This window comes from Oryx dammah, unplaced genomic scaffold, assembly GCF_014754425.2.
Source record: "Oryx dammah isolate SB20612 unplaced genomic scaffold, SCBI_Odam_1.1 HiC_scaffold_19, whole genome shotgun sequence".
NCBI lineage: Eukaryota > Metazoa > Chordata > Mammalia > Artiodactyla > Bovidae > Oryx > Oryx dammah.
The window spans coordinates 75,076,239-75,096,995 of NW_024070203.1; the positions used below are offsets into that span (position 1 = coordinate 75,076,239).

Here is a 20,757-nt window from a genome sequence, read left to right on the forward strand (position 1 = left end):
GTGCCCACCCATTGTCCCCTCGCAGCTGTCACTGCGCACTGATGCCCCAGCCCCGATTGGAAAAACCAACTGGTGGCTCAGCCCACGTACTGGGACCGGACGCCTCCCTGTATCCCGAGCCTTAAAAGGCCTCCGGCCGCAATCCCTGAGGCAGCAGGTAAAGGGGCGGCAGCGGAAAGGAGAAAGGGAGGGGCCGCGCGCTCCGATCGCGCCCGCCCGGCGTGTGTGTCGGGGGAAGCTCGGGGGCTCGCGCGCCACATCGCCCCCACCCCCAAGTCCAGATCATAATGCCCGCGCCGTGGAGCCGCTCTCGTAATCCAGCCCCGCGGATGGCCCCGGGGGGCAGTTACCGCCGCGAAGCACGGAGGGCGGGGCGGGCCAGGCGGATGGCGGGGGGGGGGGGGGGGGGGGGGGGGAGAGGAGGGAGTGTGAAAGGTCCCGGATGTTGCCGAACGGGCGCCCCTTCTTGAGGGAGTAACTGGCGCAGGCGCAGAAGGGTCGCACGAACCCTAAGTGGGGGTGGGGAAAAATTGCCTCCCGGCTGGTTTTGGGGGAGCGAGCCGGAGAAGGGTTGCGGGGGATCCGTGGGGAAGGCGAGGGAAACGGTGGGGATACTGGTGACCAGAAGAAAAAAAAAAGGGCTTTCTGTGCGGGCACCCTCAGGACAGGAGTAGAGAAGTTGGAAACCGAGAGGGCTAGGGAGGAGAGTTGGGAGCGGAGGGGACGCGCGCGCTCCTCTACTCGCCCTCCAGCGCGGGCGGGCAGGACGGCCGCGCGCTGGGGAGCGGCGGTTGCTCTGGGCCCCCAGAGCTGTGGGCACCAATCAACGGTTGCCATAGCAGCGTTTGACGTCATTGTGCGTGTGGTGCCCCTGCTGCCGGGGCTGGTGATTGGAGGAAACCCCGTGTCTGCGGAGCGGCTGTAGCCTGTGAGCAGCGAGATCCAGGGACAGAGTCTCAGCCTCGCCGCTGCCGCCCAGAGACTGCTGAGCCCCATCCGTCCGTCGCCACCTACTCCGGACACAGGTAAGGGACTCGGCCGCCACCGCCGCCGCCACCTCGCGCCGCTTCTTCCTGTCCCAGGCCAAGCATCCGAAAGCGCGGGAGCAGTCCTAGCTCCGCATCCCCTCAAGCCCCGCTCGCCCGCGGTTGGGAGCGGCGCTGGGCTGAGGCGGAGTCTCCTCAGGCGGAGACGGGCGGCGGCTTCTCTTCCGCTGGGTTCTGGCGGGCGGCTCGCGGCCGCCTCCGGCTACTTGCTTCCGGATCGACGCCTCGGCCCGGAGGGGCGCCGGGTCTGATCCGGTCCCCGGGGGTTGGGGGGGTGGGAAGGGCGCCCGCACGCCAGGTTTCCCCCAGGGACCCGCCCGGTCGCCGGTCTCCCGAGGGTGACCGAGGCAGCGCCGGCCGCGATCCGTTCTTTTTCGCGCCCCCCCCACCCCGCCCCACCCTCCCCACCCTCCCGCAGCCCCCTCCTCCGCGCCGCCCCGCTGCCCGCTTCCGCCCGAGAGAGAATGACTCGGCGGCCGCGGGCATTGCAGTGGCGCAGGTGAGCCGCCCCCTCCCCGCCGCCCCCCGTCCCCTCCCCCCGCCTCTCCCGCCCTCTCGGCGGCGCAGCCTCCGCGCCCCGCGCTGCGGAGGCACCCAGCCCTCCTCCCCCACCCAGGCGGCGGCGGCGCGGCGGCGGCAGGGTCGGCCCTGGCCACGGGGCTGCGAGCCAAGGCGGCCCGGAAGCGCCCGCCAGGTAGAGCGGGGCGAGGCCGTGCTTCGGTCGAGCCGGCCCCGGGGTGGGGCTCGCCCGAGACCTCGAGCCGAATTTCCCGGGTTCCGCGGGGGTGGGGGGGGCGGGGAGAACTTGAATATTCCCGGCGGAGTGGGGGGGATGGAGCTGGCTTTCTATCTCCGCGTGGAGGAGGGGGGTTTCGGAGCCCAGGTAGGGGTAGGGAAGACGGGGGACCACGGGGCTCGCTCGTCGTTCTGGGGGGTGCGGGGACCTGGTAGACCTGAGGGTCCCTGCGCGCGTGTGTGTCGACCGGGACCCCGCTCGGCGGGGCGGGTGAGCCAGCGCGTAACAGCCGGCGGCGGCCGGGCTCGCCTGGGTGTGGCTCGCCCCCTCCCCCACCGGCTGCAGCTGTCGGGCCCCCGGAGACTAAAGGAGCACCCGCGGCGGCCGGTGGCGGCCGGACGCCGACGGGACAGTGGGGTGTGTCCGCGGCCGGCCGCTCGTGGTTCCGCTTCTGCGGGCGGGTGGGCGGCCCCGGCGTCCGTGCCCCCGAGGCGGGCGGGCGGCTCCCCATTCCCCGCGCAGGCGGGGGCTCGCGTCTCCTCCCCACCCGGGCCCCTGTGGGGGAATTAACACTAGGCTGTAGGTTGGGCTCCTTGACACAGATCCGCCATGACAAAGAGGGAGACGCGGGGACTTGCGCGGAGGCACCAGCCTGGGCGGAGCCAAGGAGGGGGGTTGCGGCTGGCGCGGACGGAAGGGTTTGCCCTTTAAAGTCACAGGCGGCCCGTTGTCGTTTCACCCACCTCGAAGTCTTCCGCCGGTGAAGGGTTAAATGGGTGCGGCGAGTCCTGGGAGCGCTGCTTATTCTTTGAGAAAACTAGTCCACTTCCCCTCTTTACCGAGGGGTTCGGGAGAGAAACCTTTGTACTGGTTGTAGGTAATTTTCTTTAGAAGTAGCATTAGCCGGAGAGCATTTTTTAATTTCCAGAGGGGAGAATTGGTAATTCCAAGTAAGGGCTAGGGAGCTTATGCGACAATAGATTTTGGGTTTGACATTGAAAACAGTATACTTCCTATTCAGGCTAGCTAGTTACTTGTTTAAATACAAAGGATTGGTTCCGATTTGGTTTTTTAAAAAGAAATGTTTTGTGGAAGGTAAAGAAAGGGAGTCAGTTCCCACAGTGAGTGACAGTGACCCCTCTGTTCATGGTAAGTCATGTATCCTTTGGGACCACTGTAGGGGCTAGTATCTTCCTGTGCTGCTTTAGGATCTTTCAGAAGGATGTCTTAAGGAATAGAATAAGGGGGAAATTGAAAAGTCCAGAGCTTTAAAATGAGAAAGAATTAGGAAGTCTTGATAAGGGCAGCTTGAGTGATAATGTATTCAATTAATTTTTGACTACTAGAAACAAGGCAGTAAGTCTGCATTTAAACTGAACAGTGACATCAGAAACACTGATCACACTGGGAAGCATTTAGTTATCTACATTTTAGTGCTCAAAGATAGTAAGAATTGAAGTTCCAGGACTCACAGGGTTTTTTTTAAGCCCATGTGCATGTAACGAGGTACAGATGAATGAAGCCTTAGGGTTAGTTATTGATCCTTGGTGGTGGTTTTACAGTCACAGTATTAAAATAAGCAATATGGTCATTTCTTCCAGGAAATTGGCATGCTAATCAACTGTTGCAAAGATCAGTGGACTTGGGGTGGGAGTGTTATTAGCTAAAATTTAAACATTTGACAAGAGCAGATATTAACAGTAATAGGACATGAATTACATTAAAACTGACAGGAGTCGTGATTCTGAAAGTATGGTAGTATTCTTCATAGATGGTATTTTCACTAAAGAAAAGCTGCTTAATTTTTGAATACCCAGTGATATTTGAAACTAGAGTTGAGATTTTGACCAAGATAAGGATTGGTTTTTAAGGCAGCCTTTTTGGTCAAGTGCTTCAACTTTATGTGAAATTAAGGATCTTGTGAACAAAGGTGAGATAATGTAATTTTAGTTTCGCTAAACCGATTTTAATGGCTTTAAATGTACACTATGCTCGCTCAGTATGCCACTTTTTTTTTTTCCTTATTCTGAGCATCTTTTTGTGAAGTTTGATTGAATTCCACATGTAGAGAATCTTCCATCGGTAATTAAGTTTGAAATGTTAACATGTTTACAAAGGCTATGATTTTTAGTCTGTTTTACTGGAAAAAATATCTAAATGCTACTTTTTTTCCCCTGCAGAACATCCAGTCATGGATAAAAACGAGCTGGTACAGAAGGCCAAACTGGCCGAGCAGGCTGAGCGATATGATGACATGGCAGCCTGCATGAAGTCTGTAACTGAGCAAGGAGCTGAATTATCCAATGAGGAGAGGAATCTTCTCTCAGTTGCTTATAAAAATGTTGTAGGAGCCCGTAGGTCATCTTGGAGGGTCGTCTCCAGTATTGAGCAAAAGACGGAAGGTGCTGAGAAAAAACAGCAGATGGCTCGAGAATACAGAGAGAAAATAGAGACCGAGCTAAGAGATATCTGCAATGATGTACTGGTGAGAAACCGTTCAGTCTAGTGTCACTGTGATACAGGGTTTCTGTAACGATTATCAGTTCCATTACTCTCAGCTTTTTCTTTCTTTGGTTTCTCTTTTTCTTTTAAAAATGGGGTGGTCTAGATTTCCAAGTGTTTCAGAGTGTCATTACTAAAATGTTAGAACAATTGTGGTTAGATTTGTATAAAATGAATTCTGTAATGATTATCAGTCAGCTCAAATAGATTGGTAGTATATTTTGTTCTAATTGAAAAGGTAAAGTAATCGAATTATCATTTCAGTTGTGGTTGGAATATTTGTAGTAGTTCTAGAGCTGATTTTCTTGAAAGTATATAGATGCAGAAATTTTACCTCTCTCGCTTTATGTGAGACGTAGTAGACCATAGACCTAGCAGCCTTCCCTGGATCAGCCACTGAAATGTTAGCATAACGAGTCAGCCGTGCAGAAAACTGGCTTGATGGTTGTTTTTGCCTTTCTGCATTTAAGTGTTGGAAGTCAACTTTGAACGTGACAACCATATTAAAAGATTATGAAAAACTCAAAGCTTGATTTTCCAGGTTCAGTCAAGAAGCATTTTAAGAATTCAGTGTCTACTCCATTGAAGCACTGCTTCTCTAAATAGCTTAAAAGACTTGAACATTACATTTTGGTTAATTTTAAAATTTTCTTACAAACGGCGACTTTCTGTGCCAGAAAAGTTGAAATATAAGGATAAGTTGGTGGACAGTGCAACCGTTTAGCATATAACAGCCTGTGTATACTAACACTTTCATATTTTAATGAACTGGGAGTTTGTGGAATAATATTTAATGTGGGTTTAACTAAATGATTACTCTTACATTGCAGATGGGTACTCTTACATACACATGAGTCTTTGTTTGACAGGGCTCTGGTATACATAGAGAGGCTGAATCCCATTTCCTCTGAAAATCCAGCTGCCCTTCTTAGTATTTGAATCTTTTTCATGGAAGAAGTACTATAATAAGCAATATAGAATTATTTCTGATGGGGGTTTGGAGTTTTTGTTAAAATTGTAATGGTATTATGACTCCTTTACAGTAGTCTAATAATGCTGATGGAATAGCTTCAGTTGCTAAATTACGAGTATTTTTCTGAAATGATGATTTACTTTAGACTTTTTAAAGAAGAATAACGTTTTCTATCTTAATGTGGGCTACAGTCTTCTCATGTGGTATCTATCTTGTGGGTAGTTTGTTTTTGATTGCTTACTTGAACTCTTTATATTGATAGCTATCATTCATTTCTAAAATGAGAAGGGAGTTCCATGCTTTTATTGAGACTCAGTGACAAATGCTTATCTTATGCTTTGCTAATGTGATAGGAATATTTAAAATTTGAAAATACTGTGTTTCCCTATAATAAAAAAACTGCTATTGGACTTTTCCCCACCTTCCTTGCTCTGTTTACTGGTAAGAACCTGAGTGTGTGATTTAATTTTGTTCACTCTGATGTTTTCCCCCCCCGTTATTATATCTGATAGATTAAATAATTAAGAGTTTTGTTATTTCCCTTAAGACAAAAGTCAGTTTTAGGAATAAAAGGGGATGTGGTAACATTCATCCTCTACTAACAGCTTATTTGCAATTCCAGGTAGGTATTTGCATGTTTTCCACACAAAAAGTATAAAAGCTCCCATCGTGAGAGTTTTCCTCGGAAAAGACTGTAGCAGTTTTAGCTTTACTTTCCTTTGCTTTCCTTATCAAGGAAAAACAATACTGCATTGGATCAGTGGGTGAGAATATCTGGATTAATCTCTGAATAGCTTTTCCTGTTGAAATGATTATTAAGGGAGTTTGATACTGGTTGCTGATCACTGTGTGTTCTCCTTCAGAATAGCACACTGGCTTCACACCAAGTCTAAATGAAATTTCCAGTTTGAAAGTATAAATGAAATTTCCACTTTGAAAGTATAGATAAATGAAAGTTTAATTCCTTTACTATGTAAAAGGCTCAGAGAATTCTAAAGCTTTTGCTTCCAACCTTAGTCTTTTCAGAAGTGAAGCTCCATTAGTGATCTTTGCATGGCTCATCCCTGCTAATACATAGTAGATACTCAAATTATTTGTTAAGTAAATGAGCTTTTGGCTTCTTTTGAAAAAGAGGTGGAACTAGGTCAGCAGTACAGCTAATTTTCCAAGGCCTTTTCTGTTTCAACTTGGGGAAACTTGGATATTTACAGATACTGTGATTCTTTACAGGCAGGCTTCTTTTCCTGATCATCTTTCTTCACACAGGTCCTGTTGACTTGGGAAACATCTTGCATAAAATTCCTTTTTTCCTGTTAAGTAAAATGGAAGAATAAAATATAGCAGAACTGTTGCTTCTAGAGAAAAAATGATTTGACCTGATTTGCTTGATAATTAGTGAACGTGTGCCTAATTATATCTCAATATCTTATATAATAAAAATGTCACCAGTTATAATTTTTATTGCTCTAGTTTTTTTCTTTGACTTTTAATTTGAGAAAAATAAGCAGATAATTGCTTTTCAGAATTGATATTATTGGCTGATAGCATCATTAATGAACCAGACTTCATTGTTCTATATTGCCTAAGAAAATATTTATTGTCTTCCTATTAGTAGGAACTAACCTCCGTGGTTCAAAGTTTCTCTGAAAAGCTCTTTACTCTTATTAGGTTATATGTACTTATCAAATGTTTGTTTAATTTATACTATTTACTAAGCAGTGAACGAGCAGGGACCATGTTACTTTATACAGAAGTTTTAGAGCATTACTGAAGAACATGGTCACTGGCCTTATTCTCACAACATGAACTTCTCTTTATGCGAAATTATGGTTCTTCTCTTCCTTGTGTTGTTAAATTTGAAATTACAGTATGTGAACTAATGCAGTCAGCCTTTTCTAGCAGATCTTAGACCAAATGTTCTTGTGTCAGTGGAGGAAGGGGTACATACCTCTTCTGTCTAAAGTCACAAGAAGCCAAAAATTAGGTAGTTTTATCTTGAACATGATGAAATGTAAAATGAAATAAGCATATGCGTACTAGGTTGTACCTAATTCAAACTCAATAATATAGCCGCCTAAAAAGAGCAGGTTTTGAGTCGTAACCTGTGTTACCTTTAAATGGCCGGGTGGCTTGAAGATATTCATCAGAGAAAACTGAGCTTAATTAAATGGGAATAATACCTACTCCATAGGACTGCTGTGGAGAAGATCAGATAGAGCTCTTGGTGCCCCGTTTATCTCAGTTTGGGCCTTCTCTGTAAAGCAGTGAGAGTGGTACAAACCTGCCTATAAGTTAATAGAGGTCTCTCTAACTTGGGAATCTAAGAATGAAATTTAAAGGATCCAAGAAACCTTAAAAATTCTCTATCTTTCAAGGACAGAGGCCCATACTGGCCAGCAAGTTTTCAAAGGTTTCATTTTAAGAATTGAAAGCCACTGGAATAAGTTAAAAAGAATGGCTTCCTTATTAGGACATGAATTAGTAGAATCGTGAGTCTGTCATTTATAACAGTTGGCAACAATATTTGTTGTGTGATTCAGTTAACTTGACTGAGTTCCATTTTGTTACGCTTCTCTACATTTTTAAGGTGGTGTTGCTGGGCACTGGTTTTTATCTCCATAGAACTGCCATTAAGCAGGAGCAAGCTGGGAAGTGCCTTGGGCTTTAAAAACTGCATTGGACAGTCTTTTGGTAATAAAATTCAGCAGTCTTTTTAAGAGTGTTCTTGATAACGGTTAACTATTGTACCTGGTGAGGTAGTTTGTGTATTTGGGAAGTCTGAGGTGTATTAAATGTAAAGGAAAGAAACAATGGAAAGATAGGTGTTTACTATTTGGTGGGAAGGGGAGGAATAACAGCTTGGTCAAGAGCAACAGGTTACTTATCCTTTTTCAGCCTAACAATACTTTATATTTAATATAAGAATGAAGTCTTTCCTGCTGTTCTAGAAAGAGAAACAGATGGTGATTAGATGAGCTGTGAAGATAGTTAAAAGTGAACTAAGGAATAGATTACAGAATTAAAAATTGAAATTCAAGCAGAAAAACCTAAGAAAAATCTTAAAAGTATAGGAGGAACATGTACACTTATGAACTCTTTGACTCTTCTGATCTGCCCAAGAAAGAGGAAGAAATTGTATTCGGCCCCAGCAGACACATTTGAATTAGAGACCTAGGGAAATAAAGACACCTTAGAGTATCTCTATAGTTTACCAAGAGTAATTTTGCTTTTCAGTTTTTCTTCTAAAAACACTCAATTTGGGGACTTCTCTGGTGGTCCAGTGGTTAAGACTCCACACTTCAAATGCAGGAGTGAAGGTTCACGCCCTTGTTGGGGAAGTAAGATCCCACATGTTTTGCAGGGTGTGGCCAAAAATTAAATGCCCATTTTTTTACTCATAAAAAAATCTTAACGGTAACATCTCATTAGTGGTACAGTAGAACTTGGTTAATTGAAAAGTAGTTCAAATTGTGTTCCTACGTATTCTAAACATTTTCAGTTAAAACAAATGTGTGTGTTCATTTGCCCATTTCTAGTGTGGAGCTAAGACCTTTTCTTTGAATTGTACATAGACCTACAGTTTGAAAATAACTTACTGCTGCTAAAAGAGACGCAATCTTTATAAAATGTAATTTGAGTTTACATAGTAGAGTAAGAACTCAGAAGCTAAAAGAACGTAAGCAAATTTTCTAATCTTCAATTGTTTGGATAACCCAAGTGATTAACGTGTGTGTGTGTCTCCTTTAAAAATAGTCATTTCAAAACATTCAGTGTAATTGCATTAGAAATGCTTCTTTTCAAACTTAAATTTGATAACAAAAATAGCATAGCATTTTAAGTAATTATATCCAAGTATAGTGGCGTAGCTTGGGGAACAAATACAAGGCTCAATAATGGTTTAACTGCTCATAGAAACTAAAGGGGGTTTCAGAGAGTAGCTGAAAAATGTATCTGAAGTATTTAGCCCAAAGATAAAATGACATGGGCATTATTGGTGTTTGCCTAGGAATGAAAAAGGCCTGGCGTAAAGCCAGTCTATTAAGTGAGGTTTGGTTAATCCAGCAAATTAAGTGATGGTTCATTCTATCAGAGCGTTGGGTGGAAACAGTTGCTTTATTCAAAAGCCTTTTGCAGTAATTTTGCAGGAGATGAGATTAGGAAGAGAGAGAGGGTGCTGGTTAGAGCATGAAGGGGTCAATTATGTTATAAATTAATGAATTTGGGACTTAATGGCCTTGCAAAAAACTTTACCCAAAGGAAATGATGCCGGATTTTGCCTCTTCCAAGACATGCAAAAAAAAGTTGTGCTTTTATAAAGAAAATCAGAGCTAACTTTCTCCTGCTAACATCAGAAGCAGATTTTCAGTACCCTCTATCATAGTTTATAATCATTTAAGTATTAACGTTGGGTTTTTGGAATTGGGGCTTCAATCTATGAAAGACATAGGGTTCCCCCCTGCCATGAATATAATTTGCTGTTGACTAGTCTCTCAGTTGTGTCCCAACTGTTTTGCGACCCATGGACTGTACAGCCCGGCAGGCTCCTTTGTCTGTTGGATTTCTCAGGCAAGAATACTGGAGTGGGTTGCCGTTTCCTCCTCAAGTGGATCTTCCCAACCCAAGGATTGAACCTGCATCTCCTGCATTGCAAGAGGAAGTAAAAATTATGGGTGTTCTGATGTCAGCTAAGCTCAGAAAAACTTAATGTAGTCCACTGAAATGCTAATAGGCCTTAGAATTTTTTTTTTTAATTCCTGAGATAATCCCTATTGTGATTTCATCCTGATTTCCGGCTCTCTTTATTACGGTTTTGCATTGAGTATAAACACAGCTCTTTAGGGAATTTTTTCTTCTTCTTCTTTTTGGTATTTGCTCAGGTCTTAGTTGTGTCATGTAGGATCTGTGTTGCAGTTGCAGGATATGTCGTCATGGCATGTGGGCTCCTCTCCAGCAGTGGTGTGCAGGCTTTAGAGTGTGGAGCTTGGTTGTCAGTTGACACGTGGGCTTAGTTCCGTGACCAGGTATTGAACCACCTTCCCTTGCATTGGGAGACAGATTCTTGAGCACTCACTGAACCTCTGCTGTCAGCTTCAGTGTGCTGCAATCAGGAGCTCCTCTTCCTTTTGAAACTACGTATTCTTTCTAACCTCTTAATTTTTAGCACATTTTCTAGACTTTTAACAATGACATCTTGGACTCAACTTTGAGTTCTTTTTCTAATTGTAAGTTAATTGCTGTGTTGGCTGCATCATTGGTTCTCAACTGTTTACATTCATGTTGATACTCATTTGTATGGTACATTTCCTGTGGGTAGTACCCAGGATTCTTTGCCACTCCCATTCTACTAGTAGTAGTTCTATCCTTTACTCTCCCACTCGGAAGCATATTGGCAAGAAAGTGATGTTGTAAGAATAAACTTGACCTAATTTTAATGGACAGAAGCTAAGTTATAAACTTTATATTGCTAGTGGTGGTCATTCACTTGGACTTGTTACCTTTACTGTTCTTTTCCCAGTTCTGTGCTGCATACAGATAGCTCTTACTCTTATCTTTTTATAAAGCAAATGCTTTCCTTCTCAGCCTTTGGCTCTTGTTTGGTCGTCTTGTCCCTGATACAAGCCATTGCCAATTTCCATCTTATGGCCTGAGGGTTTCTTTACTCTGATTGGTACAAAAGTAATTGTGGTTTCAGACAGTGAATTTTAAATAACTATAACTAGGCTCATACACATCTTTATTAATCAAAATAGGAACCATTACAATCAACACATTTTTGCCAACAGAGGAAAGTTTTTGTTTATTCCTGTAGCATAAAAATCTATGCTTCATTATTCGATGAACTCTTGGAAAGCATTTTCTGCCTCCTGCTGGTTGTGGAAATGTTTTGCCTGCAAAAAGTTGTCAAGATGCTTTGAACAAATGATAGTTGGTGAGAGTTCAGGTGAATATGGTGGATGAGGCAAGATGTTGTAGTCATAGCCCAATTTGTTCAACTTTTGAAGTGTTGGTTATGCGACATGCAATTGGTCAGGTGTTACTGTGGAGGAGAATTTGGGCCCATTCTATTGATCAGTGCCGGCTGCAGGCATGGCAGTTTTTGATGCATCTCATTGATTTCCTGCACAGACTTCTCAGATATAACGGTTTTGCCGGAATTCAGAGAGCTATAGTGTATGACACCAGCAGCAGACCACCAAACAGTGACCATGACCTTTTTTGGTGCAAATTTGTCTTTGGGAGGTGCTTTGGAGCTTTTCCTGGTCTAGCCACTGATCTAGTGATTGGTTGTCATAAAATCCACTTTTTGTTGCACGTCACAATCAGATTGGAAAATGATTCATTTAGAATAAGAGAAGAAAATACTTCAAGACGACGATTTTTTGATTTTCAGTCAGCTCATGAGGCAACCGCTTACTGAGCTTTTTCACCTTTCCAATTTGCTTCAAATATCGAATGACTGTAGAATGGTGGATGTTGAGTTCTTTAGCAACTTCCTGTGTAGTTGTAAGGGGATCAGCTTCAAATGGCTGGCTATTACCCTCCTCGTCTTCAAGACTCTCACCTCCTTTGTAAAATTTCTTGAACCACCAGTGCACTGTACCTTTGTTAGCAGTTTCTGGGCCAAATTTGTCGTTGTGAGTTGTCTCTGCTCCTTTACCACCCATTTTGAACTTGAATTTAAAAATCGCTGTAATTTGCTTTTTGTCTAACATTTCTGCAGTCTAAAATAAATAGCAATAGTAATGTCATTAGCAAAAAAAACATAAAGCAAGAAATGCGCATGAAAATAATGTATAACATAACCACATTTACTTTAAGAATGTATTCCAATACCAAAGTTCCAACAATGCAAAGCTGCAACTACTTTTGCAGCAATCTAATAACTTTCTTTAATCTTGATGTCTGAGTTGTTTTTGAGTTTAGAATTGGCTCTATTCCTTTATTCCCCTTAAAAACAGGACTCTTGACATTCGTATTTAATTTGTAAAACACACTGCAGGAATATGATATGCTTAATATTTAGATGGCACAAGTTTGAATTTGGCTTGGGAAAAACGGCATGCTTAGCCACCACATTCTTATCAGTTACCATTGGACTAAGTACATTTCTTTGCAACAGGTTGTTCTCCATTTTATTCTCTAGTGAGCATTTCCCTATAATAATGAAAAACTTGTATCTGTAAAAATTGCTATGCAATTGCAGTTTGTCATTGATGACAGTTTTACATTTTCTGTTAATGTATAACATTAGTAGTGTGCTATAAAATAGTTTTATATCTTGGCAGATTTCACTAATTTTATTCTGTTGACATTCTTTTGCTATAGTATGGGTCTTGGGGACAGCAGAGCATGGATGAATATAGGTGACGTGTTAGTGTGGCCCTGTTGATGACACACATTCACATTTGTTTTTATTGGAATAGATTAGTAAAAGAGTTCAGCATATAATCTTTTTCTTAGTTTCTCACAATGGAATTTGTGAGCTTTCTTCTGTTCTCCTCCAAATAAAAATATGGTTATAACAGATGACAAAGAAAGAATATAAAGATAGTCCAAATGTTATAGAGTGAAGTAAGTCAAGCTAAGACTTTGTCCAATAGGTTGACTTGTATGCATGTTCATTCTTTTAAAACCAGGAGTCCCAGGAATGCCCAATTTTTGTAGTACAGGGATTGACTGACTTGAATTGCTTAATGAGTTGGACAATATTAGAGAAGTTAGAAATGTTTTAGTGGAAGTTAACTTCTGTCTTGCAAACAAGTTGAGGGATCTGGGACTTCTTTCAAATTAACAGTATTACCAAGGAACCCAGTGGTGAGTTGAATGTTTCTCATCCAGGTGATTAAGTATAAATGTGTTTCTGAGATAGACCCACTTCTCTTGAATCAACATTCAAGACTTGTGAATTGTCAGATCATAATTATTTTTGCTTCTTAAAACATACATTAAAAACCGTTGCCCAGAATTTCAAAGGAACACTTGAACCACATTCAACCCGGGGGCACTTGGTAAAAATCTTACTCAAAACACATTATCTTCAAAATGTTATTCTGGGAAATGGACAATTGAGGACATTGATTTATGTAGGTAAGTTGTAGTATACTTAGAACAAGCAAGTCCTCAAGTCAGTAATTTGATGAATATTTTTCTGCTAGATGTTTATGACATCAGAACAATCATGCTCTTGTAATGACCTTTCCTTTCACTTTCCTCTTTGATCGTTTCCACCTGATAGAGCATTATCATCAGGCTTAATTGGATCATAGGGATACAGCAGAAACCAACTATCGTTGTAAAAAGTAAAATTAAAAAATAATACTAACAGAGGAGGAAAAAACCCTCTGTTCATAGAAATCTCAGCAACCTAGAGGGGAAAGTGCTGTGTTGGTCAAATTCAGAAGAACTGGTCTTCAGCTTTCTATTTAAAAAGTGGCTGATAAAATCTGGTCCACTAGGGAGCTGTACATAATATACAAAGTGCATGTGCACGTTTTTAAAACACTATAAAAAATGAGTTTTTTTTTTTAAACAAAACATCCTTCGTGATGGAAATACTGGGAAATGGAGCTTTGATGGGTGAGAAACTTCAGCCCAGGTCAACAGTAATGCCAGCTCTGAAAAGGGCTCTGGGGAAGGGGAGAAGGAAAACCTCCTAGTGTCAGTTTTAGCAGTTACCAGTCAATATTCGTTAAGTTCTTTTTGGTATGTTTCACCATCTTAATTTTTAGGAGGTACATTTTGAATCTTGGCTTTATCAAATTTCTTGTTGATATGCTAAAACTTAAATGGTGCAGATTTACCAGTTCTTACTAATGGAAAATGCATTCAGTTAAGTAGCTGGTCAGAGTCCTGTATGGTTGCATCCTTGAAGTTAAGCAACTCTGCCCATTTATAGCAGTGTGACCTTATCATTCATAAAACACCTAAAATATTACTTTGTGCCAGCATTGCACAGAAAGTCAAAAAGTGTACAAACACCAACGAAATCAGTTCATGTGTACGCGTGTTTGTGTGTGTTCGTTGCTTCATCATATCTGACTCTTTGCAACTCCATGGTCTGTCCATGGAATTATCCAGGCAAGATTGCTGGAGTGGGTTGCCATTGCCTTCTCCAGGGGAATCTTCCTGACCCAGAGATCAAACCTGGGTATTCTGCATTGCAGGCCCATTCTTTACCAGCTGAACTACCAGGGGAGCCCCAAATCAGTTCTTGACACCAACTAATTCTCTAGCAGTTTTGGTGGAGCACTTTTGGAAGCAACTGATGGAAGTTGTAATTGAAAAGAAAGCAATCCAGCCACAAGAGGGAGTAAGAGAATAATTTCCAAATTGATGGGCCTTTTATCTCAACGAAAATAGCCACTTTCTTTTCACTCTTTCCTCAAAGTGAAAGTTTGGGGAAATTCTCTGTGCACAAGGGAATTGTGCTATACCAGAATTTTGACCTTCTACATTGTGCTGTTGAAATAAATTTCATATTGAGGATATTTAAAATGACATTTGTGGGGCTTCTGAGTTTTTAAATTGGATAATAAATTGAGAGGTGAATTTTATTGAATCAGTGGATTTTAGGCTTAAAGGAGCATCTGCCCTACCTGGTTTTTTCATTTTCACAGATCAAGATGCTGAAGCACAACAGGATTTTGTCTAGTTGCTTGACTTGTATGGGTGTTGGTTAATCTGGGAGAGATCCAGTTGCATTTAATTTGCAGAGTGACCACTTTTTGTTTCATTGGAATTTCATGTATTTGAATTGTTTGATAAGTTAGATATTAGAGAAGTTAGAAGTGTGTTTTTAGTGAAGGTTAAATCCCATTTTGCAAGCTGGGAAGAATAACATTTTCATTAAAAGTGATGCCTTTAGTTTTAGACTGAATTTTTAGAGTTTTATACTTGAAAATAACAGGAATCACACTTGAACGCCTTGTGCTTCAAGTTCTTGGCACCTTTTAACCATCAACATTTTTTATGCTTGATTGGTATAAATGTGTAATATCTATATCCTGACCTCTTTTTCTTTGTTGTGTTCGTGGAAAAGGGCTATGATTGTACAATCTAAAAGAGAGGAATGGGTTGTGGAGGCTTGGACTTTTCAGTGTACACGTATCTAGTGAGGTCAAGTCAAAGGAGATGCTTCCCCAGCTGTTTTCAAATTGTAGTCCATAAATGTCTCATTAGAAGTTGATTATTTTGCTTTGATATTCTGGGACTATTTACTATTTGCTTAGTGATTTTTTTTTTTTAAGGTATATTTACATTAATGGAAATTAAAGTGTGACCAATTGGTGGAATATAGTCTGAAACGAAGTGGGAACCTCGTCTCCACCCCTCATATTTTTATTTACAAGTACATCACTCGTTTTCATATTATCTCCTAAACACAAGTTTTACCAGCCAAATAAGGAAATTTGAAAAACCCAGATGAGCATGAAAAACGGTATAAGGTTGGAGTGCAGAACTCAATGATAATCTTCCAGAAAAAGAATCCGATTTCCTCTTTAAAACTTATATATTAATTGTAATATTAAATAACCAAAAGGGAAAGTATCCTCTTCTACCATACGGTAATTAAATGGTCTTTTCTAGCCTGTTATTTTTTTGACTTTTTATTTTGAAATAATTTAAAATGTTCCCATATATCCTTTACCTGGTTCTCTTAATGGTCTAAATCAATAAATTAATAAAATAATGGATAAAATAAACTTATGTAACCCATAGCACTTAGAAAGTGTACCACCATAATTGCCTAATTCTGGTCCAGAATTCAGTCCAGGATCACAGTTTGTCTTGTCTCCTTACTCTAGTTTAATCTGGATCAGTTTTCCAGTCTTTGCCTTTTTACGTATTTGCCACTTTTTTCAAGAGTTCTGGCCAGTTTCTGTTTTTGGTAAACTATTCCCTGGTTTGGATTCATCTGGTGATTTTCTCATGAGTAAATTCAGATTGTGCATTTTCGGGGAAAATTCCTGGGAATGACATTGTGCCTTCCTTGGTGTATCATATTAGGATACACATGCTGTTGTTCTGTTACCAAACCATTATTTTTAGGACATTATATTTTCAAATTTAAACAGCAGTGAGACTTCTAAAAACTCCCTATAGTATAAAAGTACCCATTAAATTTTTTTTAACGATAGATGTGCCCCGTAAATATGATTTTTTCTAATCAATGAAAAGTGAAAGTGAAGTTGCTCAGTTGTGTCCGACTCTTTGGGAGCCCATGGACTATAGCCTGTCAGGCTCCCCTGTCCATGGGATTCTCCAGGCAAGAATACTGGAGTGGGTTGCCATTTCCTTCTCCAGGAGATCTTCCCAACCCAGGGATTGAACCTGGGTCTCCCGCATTGTAGGCAGATCCTTTTGATAGTCCCTCAGTTGTGTCCAACTCTTTGTGACCCCATGGACTGTGGCCCGCCAGGCTCCTCTGTCCATGGGATTCTCCAGGCAAGAATACTGGAGTGGGTTGTCATTCCCTTCTCCAGGGGATCTTCCTGACCCAGGGATCGAACTTGGGTCTCCCACATTGCAGGCAGATTCTTTACCATCTGAGCCACATAGAACTAAATATAGTTTGCCAAAGTGCTAATGTCATTTTATAATGAATGGATTACTTTTTTGAAAGGGGAAGATATCCCAGCTCTATAACTTGTAATTTTCTTTTGAAATTTATTTTCATTAATGGGCTTCATGTATTCTAATTGACAGGCTTCCCTTGTGGCTCAGCTGGTAAATCCTTCTGCGGTGCAGGAGACCTGGGTTCAATCCCTGAGTGGGAAGCTCCCCTGGAGAAAGGAAAGACTACCCACTGCAGTATTCTGACCTGGAGAATTCCATGGACTGTATAGTCCATGGGGTCACATGGGGTCACAAAGAGTCAGATATGACTGAGCGGCTTTCACTTCACTTCATTTCATTCTAATTGACAAGCCAAATCATAGCCTATAGCCCAGTGATATGAGTGCTTCATGGCAGGTGGTCATTCTTCAGAGCTGTAGTAAACACTTCAAAAAATTAGTAAATACCCATTATAGTCTATATAATGTCTGATTCTCGTTTAATAAAGGAAGAATGGGGGGTTGGAAAGTATTCAGTGCATTAGAGAAGCTTTCCTGGGATGAAATTTGGAAAGAAGGTTTTGAAAAGAATGCTGTTATAAAATACAGTAGCTTGAATGAGGGGGTGTATCATGGTTTTCTATCTGAAACTCCTCTATTTGCTCTTGGTGGCAGAGTTTTACTACCAAAATCTAGGTGTTCTGACTTCCAAACAGATTTACTTCACCTTACTGCCTCAGACTGTTCTCCCACCCTATCTCTGGTGAATTTCTGTTGTTTTGTCTTTCTTAGTTGCCCCCTCTAGAGTCATTACGTAGAACCTAGAGCTTATCCAAGGGTCCTGAAAGCATCTGGGATGTACCTAGCTTGCCCTTTGCCTGCTATTTCTGAATATATGTGCATAGAACAGCAACCAGACACCTGTCATTTTTGAACAATTAGATCTTTAATGGAGAAGGAAATGGCAGCCCACTTCAGTACTCTTGCCTGGAGAATTCCATGGACTGAGGAGACTGATAGGCTACAGTCCATGGGGTTGTAAAGAGTCGACCACGACTGAGCGACTTGACTTTATTGACTTTAGGTCTTTAAAGAAACAGAATGTTTTTCCTCTTGGAGCAAAATATTCATTATCTAACCTTCAATCTCAGCTTCAGTAATTGCCATCACATTTTACCTAAACTATTTAGAAGTTTGGGAAGATGATGAGCTCTTGATAGTCAAGATTGTTCTAAGTTTCCTCTGTTATGGGATTTGATGTTTGAGTGCCTAATATGTGCAAAATGTGTGTCTTTAAGGAGCCTGTAAGCAGGTTGAGAGTACATTCATGAGAAGTTGAAGGTGCAAAATCATAATTAAATTTTACTTTATATTGTTCTGAATAACAGATGTTGTAGAGCATAGGATATAAAGTTAAAAAATTAAACTCTCTCTACGTCATCCCAGTTATTCAGAGGTAATCTCTAACAGTCTTTTTTTTTTTTTTTTTTTTTTGTATCCTGGGAACTTATAGTGCTTGTGCAAACAATTCTGTCCTTGAAGAATATATACAAGTAGGATCATATGGAAACTGTTCTGTAAGTTGTATCCACACACACAACACTTTGATTATATTTTATGCTTCATTCCATATTGGCACACAACTTCTTTATAATGTCAGTATAGTGTTTTATGAATGTAACATTTTATTTAGTCTATTGTTGATATTGGCAGAAATTAGTGTATTGCTGAGAATTAGCTTGAGGGAGAACAAACATTTAGAGCTTGGTATATCGAAAGGTGGATGGTTCAGATTGCTTTAAGTCAGTCAGCAGTTCTTAAAAGTGATCTTTGGACCCTCGGCATCCTGTTAGGGGAGATTCATGAAGTTGCACCTATTTTCCAGTATCTCTTTTACAGATGAGAAACCTGAGGCCCAGAGAAATTCCAGAACTTTGTCAAGTTGACATGACTAGTAAGCAGTGTTTCCGTAGCTCGTGCCCTTTACACGTTTGCTGTAAAAAGAATAAGTACTAATGGAAAATGTTTCCTTTATCTTTTGTACTTTGATGTAATTTAATCCTGTGTTTTAAATGAAAGGGTTTTTTTGTGCATTATTTCACCACTCTTACTAGATAAACAAACTTTTGATGACTGAACCCAAAGGAGAGTACTAAAATTGAGAGTGAAGTGAAGTTGCTCAGTCTTGTCTGACTCTTTGCGACCCGACCCCATGGACTGTAGCCTACCAGGTTCCACCATCCATGGGATTTTCCAGGCAAGAATACAGGAGTGGGTTGCCGTTTCCTTCTCCAGGACATCTTCCCTCCCCAGGGATTGAACCCGGGTCTCCTGCATTGTAGGCAGACGCTTTACCGTCTGAGCCACCAGGGAGCACACTAAAGCAGATTTTTGAATGTCAAGATCCCCAGGCTTTAAATTTACGTCTGAGTAGAGTGTGCCTCCCCACTCCAGTACTCTTGCCTGGAAAATCCCATGGACAGAGGAGCCTCGTAGGCTGCAGTCCATGGGGTCACTAAGAGTCAGACACATGGAGCGACTTCACTTTCACTTTTCACTTTCATGCACTGGAGAAGGAAATGGCAAACCACTCCAGTGTTCTTGCCTGGAGAATCCCAGGGACGGGGGAGCCTGGTGGGCGGCTGTCTGTGGGGTCGCACAGAGTCGGACATGACTGAAGTGACTTAGCAGCAGCAGCAGAGTGTGCCTTCTGTCAGGTGCTGTGACTGGTGCTTTTCTGTTTATATTGATACTCAGTTAGACCTATAGCTGCCTTTTGAAGTAGATTTTCATTTTAATCAATTTGTATGTTTTTATTAAAGGATAAATCATTGTATAAAATTAAATTTTGTTTAATTCTTTTATAGATGAGAAAATTAAGGTTCTAAGAGATTAACTTGTCTGAGATCTCAAAATTAATGATGAGACAGGTATATAAGTTTGCCTGATTTTAGTTTATATTGTTTCTATTACCCCAAACTGTTGCTCCAAGAAATGCTCGGATGCCCAGAAATTAGGGCCTTGCCACCACCAGGTCAGCAGCAGTTTTGGTGTTTTAGGGTATTCTCTAGTCTTGATTGTTCCTAAAGAGTTGATGTTTTACTCTTTAATTTCAGACTGTAGTCAGATTGAAGGACAGTGAGAGAGAGAGGTATATCATTAGAACAGAGGTGGATTTTCACTTTACAAACCTTTTATTAGAAATATTTGACCATGGTTAGGATTAAGTGTTTATTGTAGTGCTGGCAGGTTGAGCCTTAAGAAGCACAGTCAGAACTAGATAACCTGTCAGTTTATGAGGTTCCTTAGTATTAATACACTCCCAAAGTCAAAGCATTGACCTTCTTTGGATCAAGACATGTGTTAGAAACTATTGTTTATATATTCTGCCTTGGGTAGTTTAACTTTGGGGCAGAAATCATTACTTCACCCCATATATCTTAAGTGTTTTTATACAACCTAGGAAGTTATTGTACTTGATACTGTAAAGGAAAAAACAAATCTTTTAACTCTAAAATCTCAAACCCTTTTGTCTGTTGATGAGATTAAGGTTCAGCAACCTCTCCAGAATTACATTGTGTATTTAGCTTGGATTATGAACCATTTACAGAGACATTTCAGATGTAGGTTTTATGCTTCCAATCTCGTTATTGAGATGACTACTGCATAAAGTCAGTACATGCATTAACTCTAATTTAGAGAATTGATTTTAGGTATTTTAAATGACCATGATTATCTTTAAAAGACAGTAGCTATCGTCAAAAACAGATTTTTTTTAAGTGCTTGAGAAACTACTGTAAATCTAAATCAGATTCTGTTTCAGCAAGGTCCCCGTGTGTTCACATGGCAGCCCCTGTCCAGTGTGAGTGCACAGTGTGAAAGTTTGCATTTGACACGAAAATCCTTTCCTGTTATAAATTACATTTAGATTAGAAAGTCAGGGTG

At 41.4% G+C, this 20,757-nt stretch overlaps 1 protein-coding gene and 1 non-coding gene across 3 annotated transcripts in view; one reads left to right on the forward strand and one right to left on the reverse strand.

The window, feature by feature from the left end:
- Positions 1-539: 539 nt before the first annotated feature.
- YWHAZ (tyrosine 3-monooxygenase/tryptophan 5-monooxygenase activation protein zeta) overlaps positions 540-20,757 on the forward strand; it is a 35,262-nt gene continuing 15,044 nt past the window's right edge. The window contains exons 1-2 of one of the 2 annotated variants that reach the window (XM_040260969.1): positions 540-1,025; positions 3,963-4,267. In XM_040260969.1, coding sequence (XP_040116903.1) covers positions 3,974-4,267 — 294 coding nt within the window. In that variant the 5' untranslated portion in view covers positions 540-1,025; positions 3,963-3,973. Of the gene's footprint in view, positions 1,026-1,330; positions 1,546-3,962; positions 4,268-20,757 lie in introns of those variants that run through there. The other variant, XM_040260970.1, reaches the window with a different exon arrangement.
- Positions 19,114-19,185, reverse strand: TRNAC-ACA. The gene has a single exon. It is a non-coding gene; the product is annotated as a tRNA-Cys (tRNA).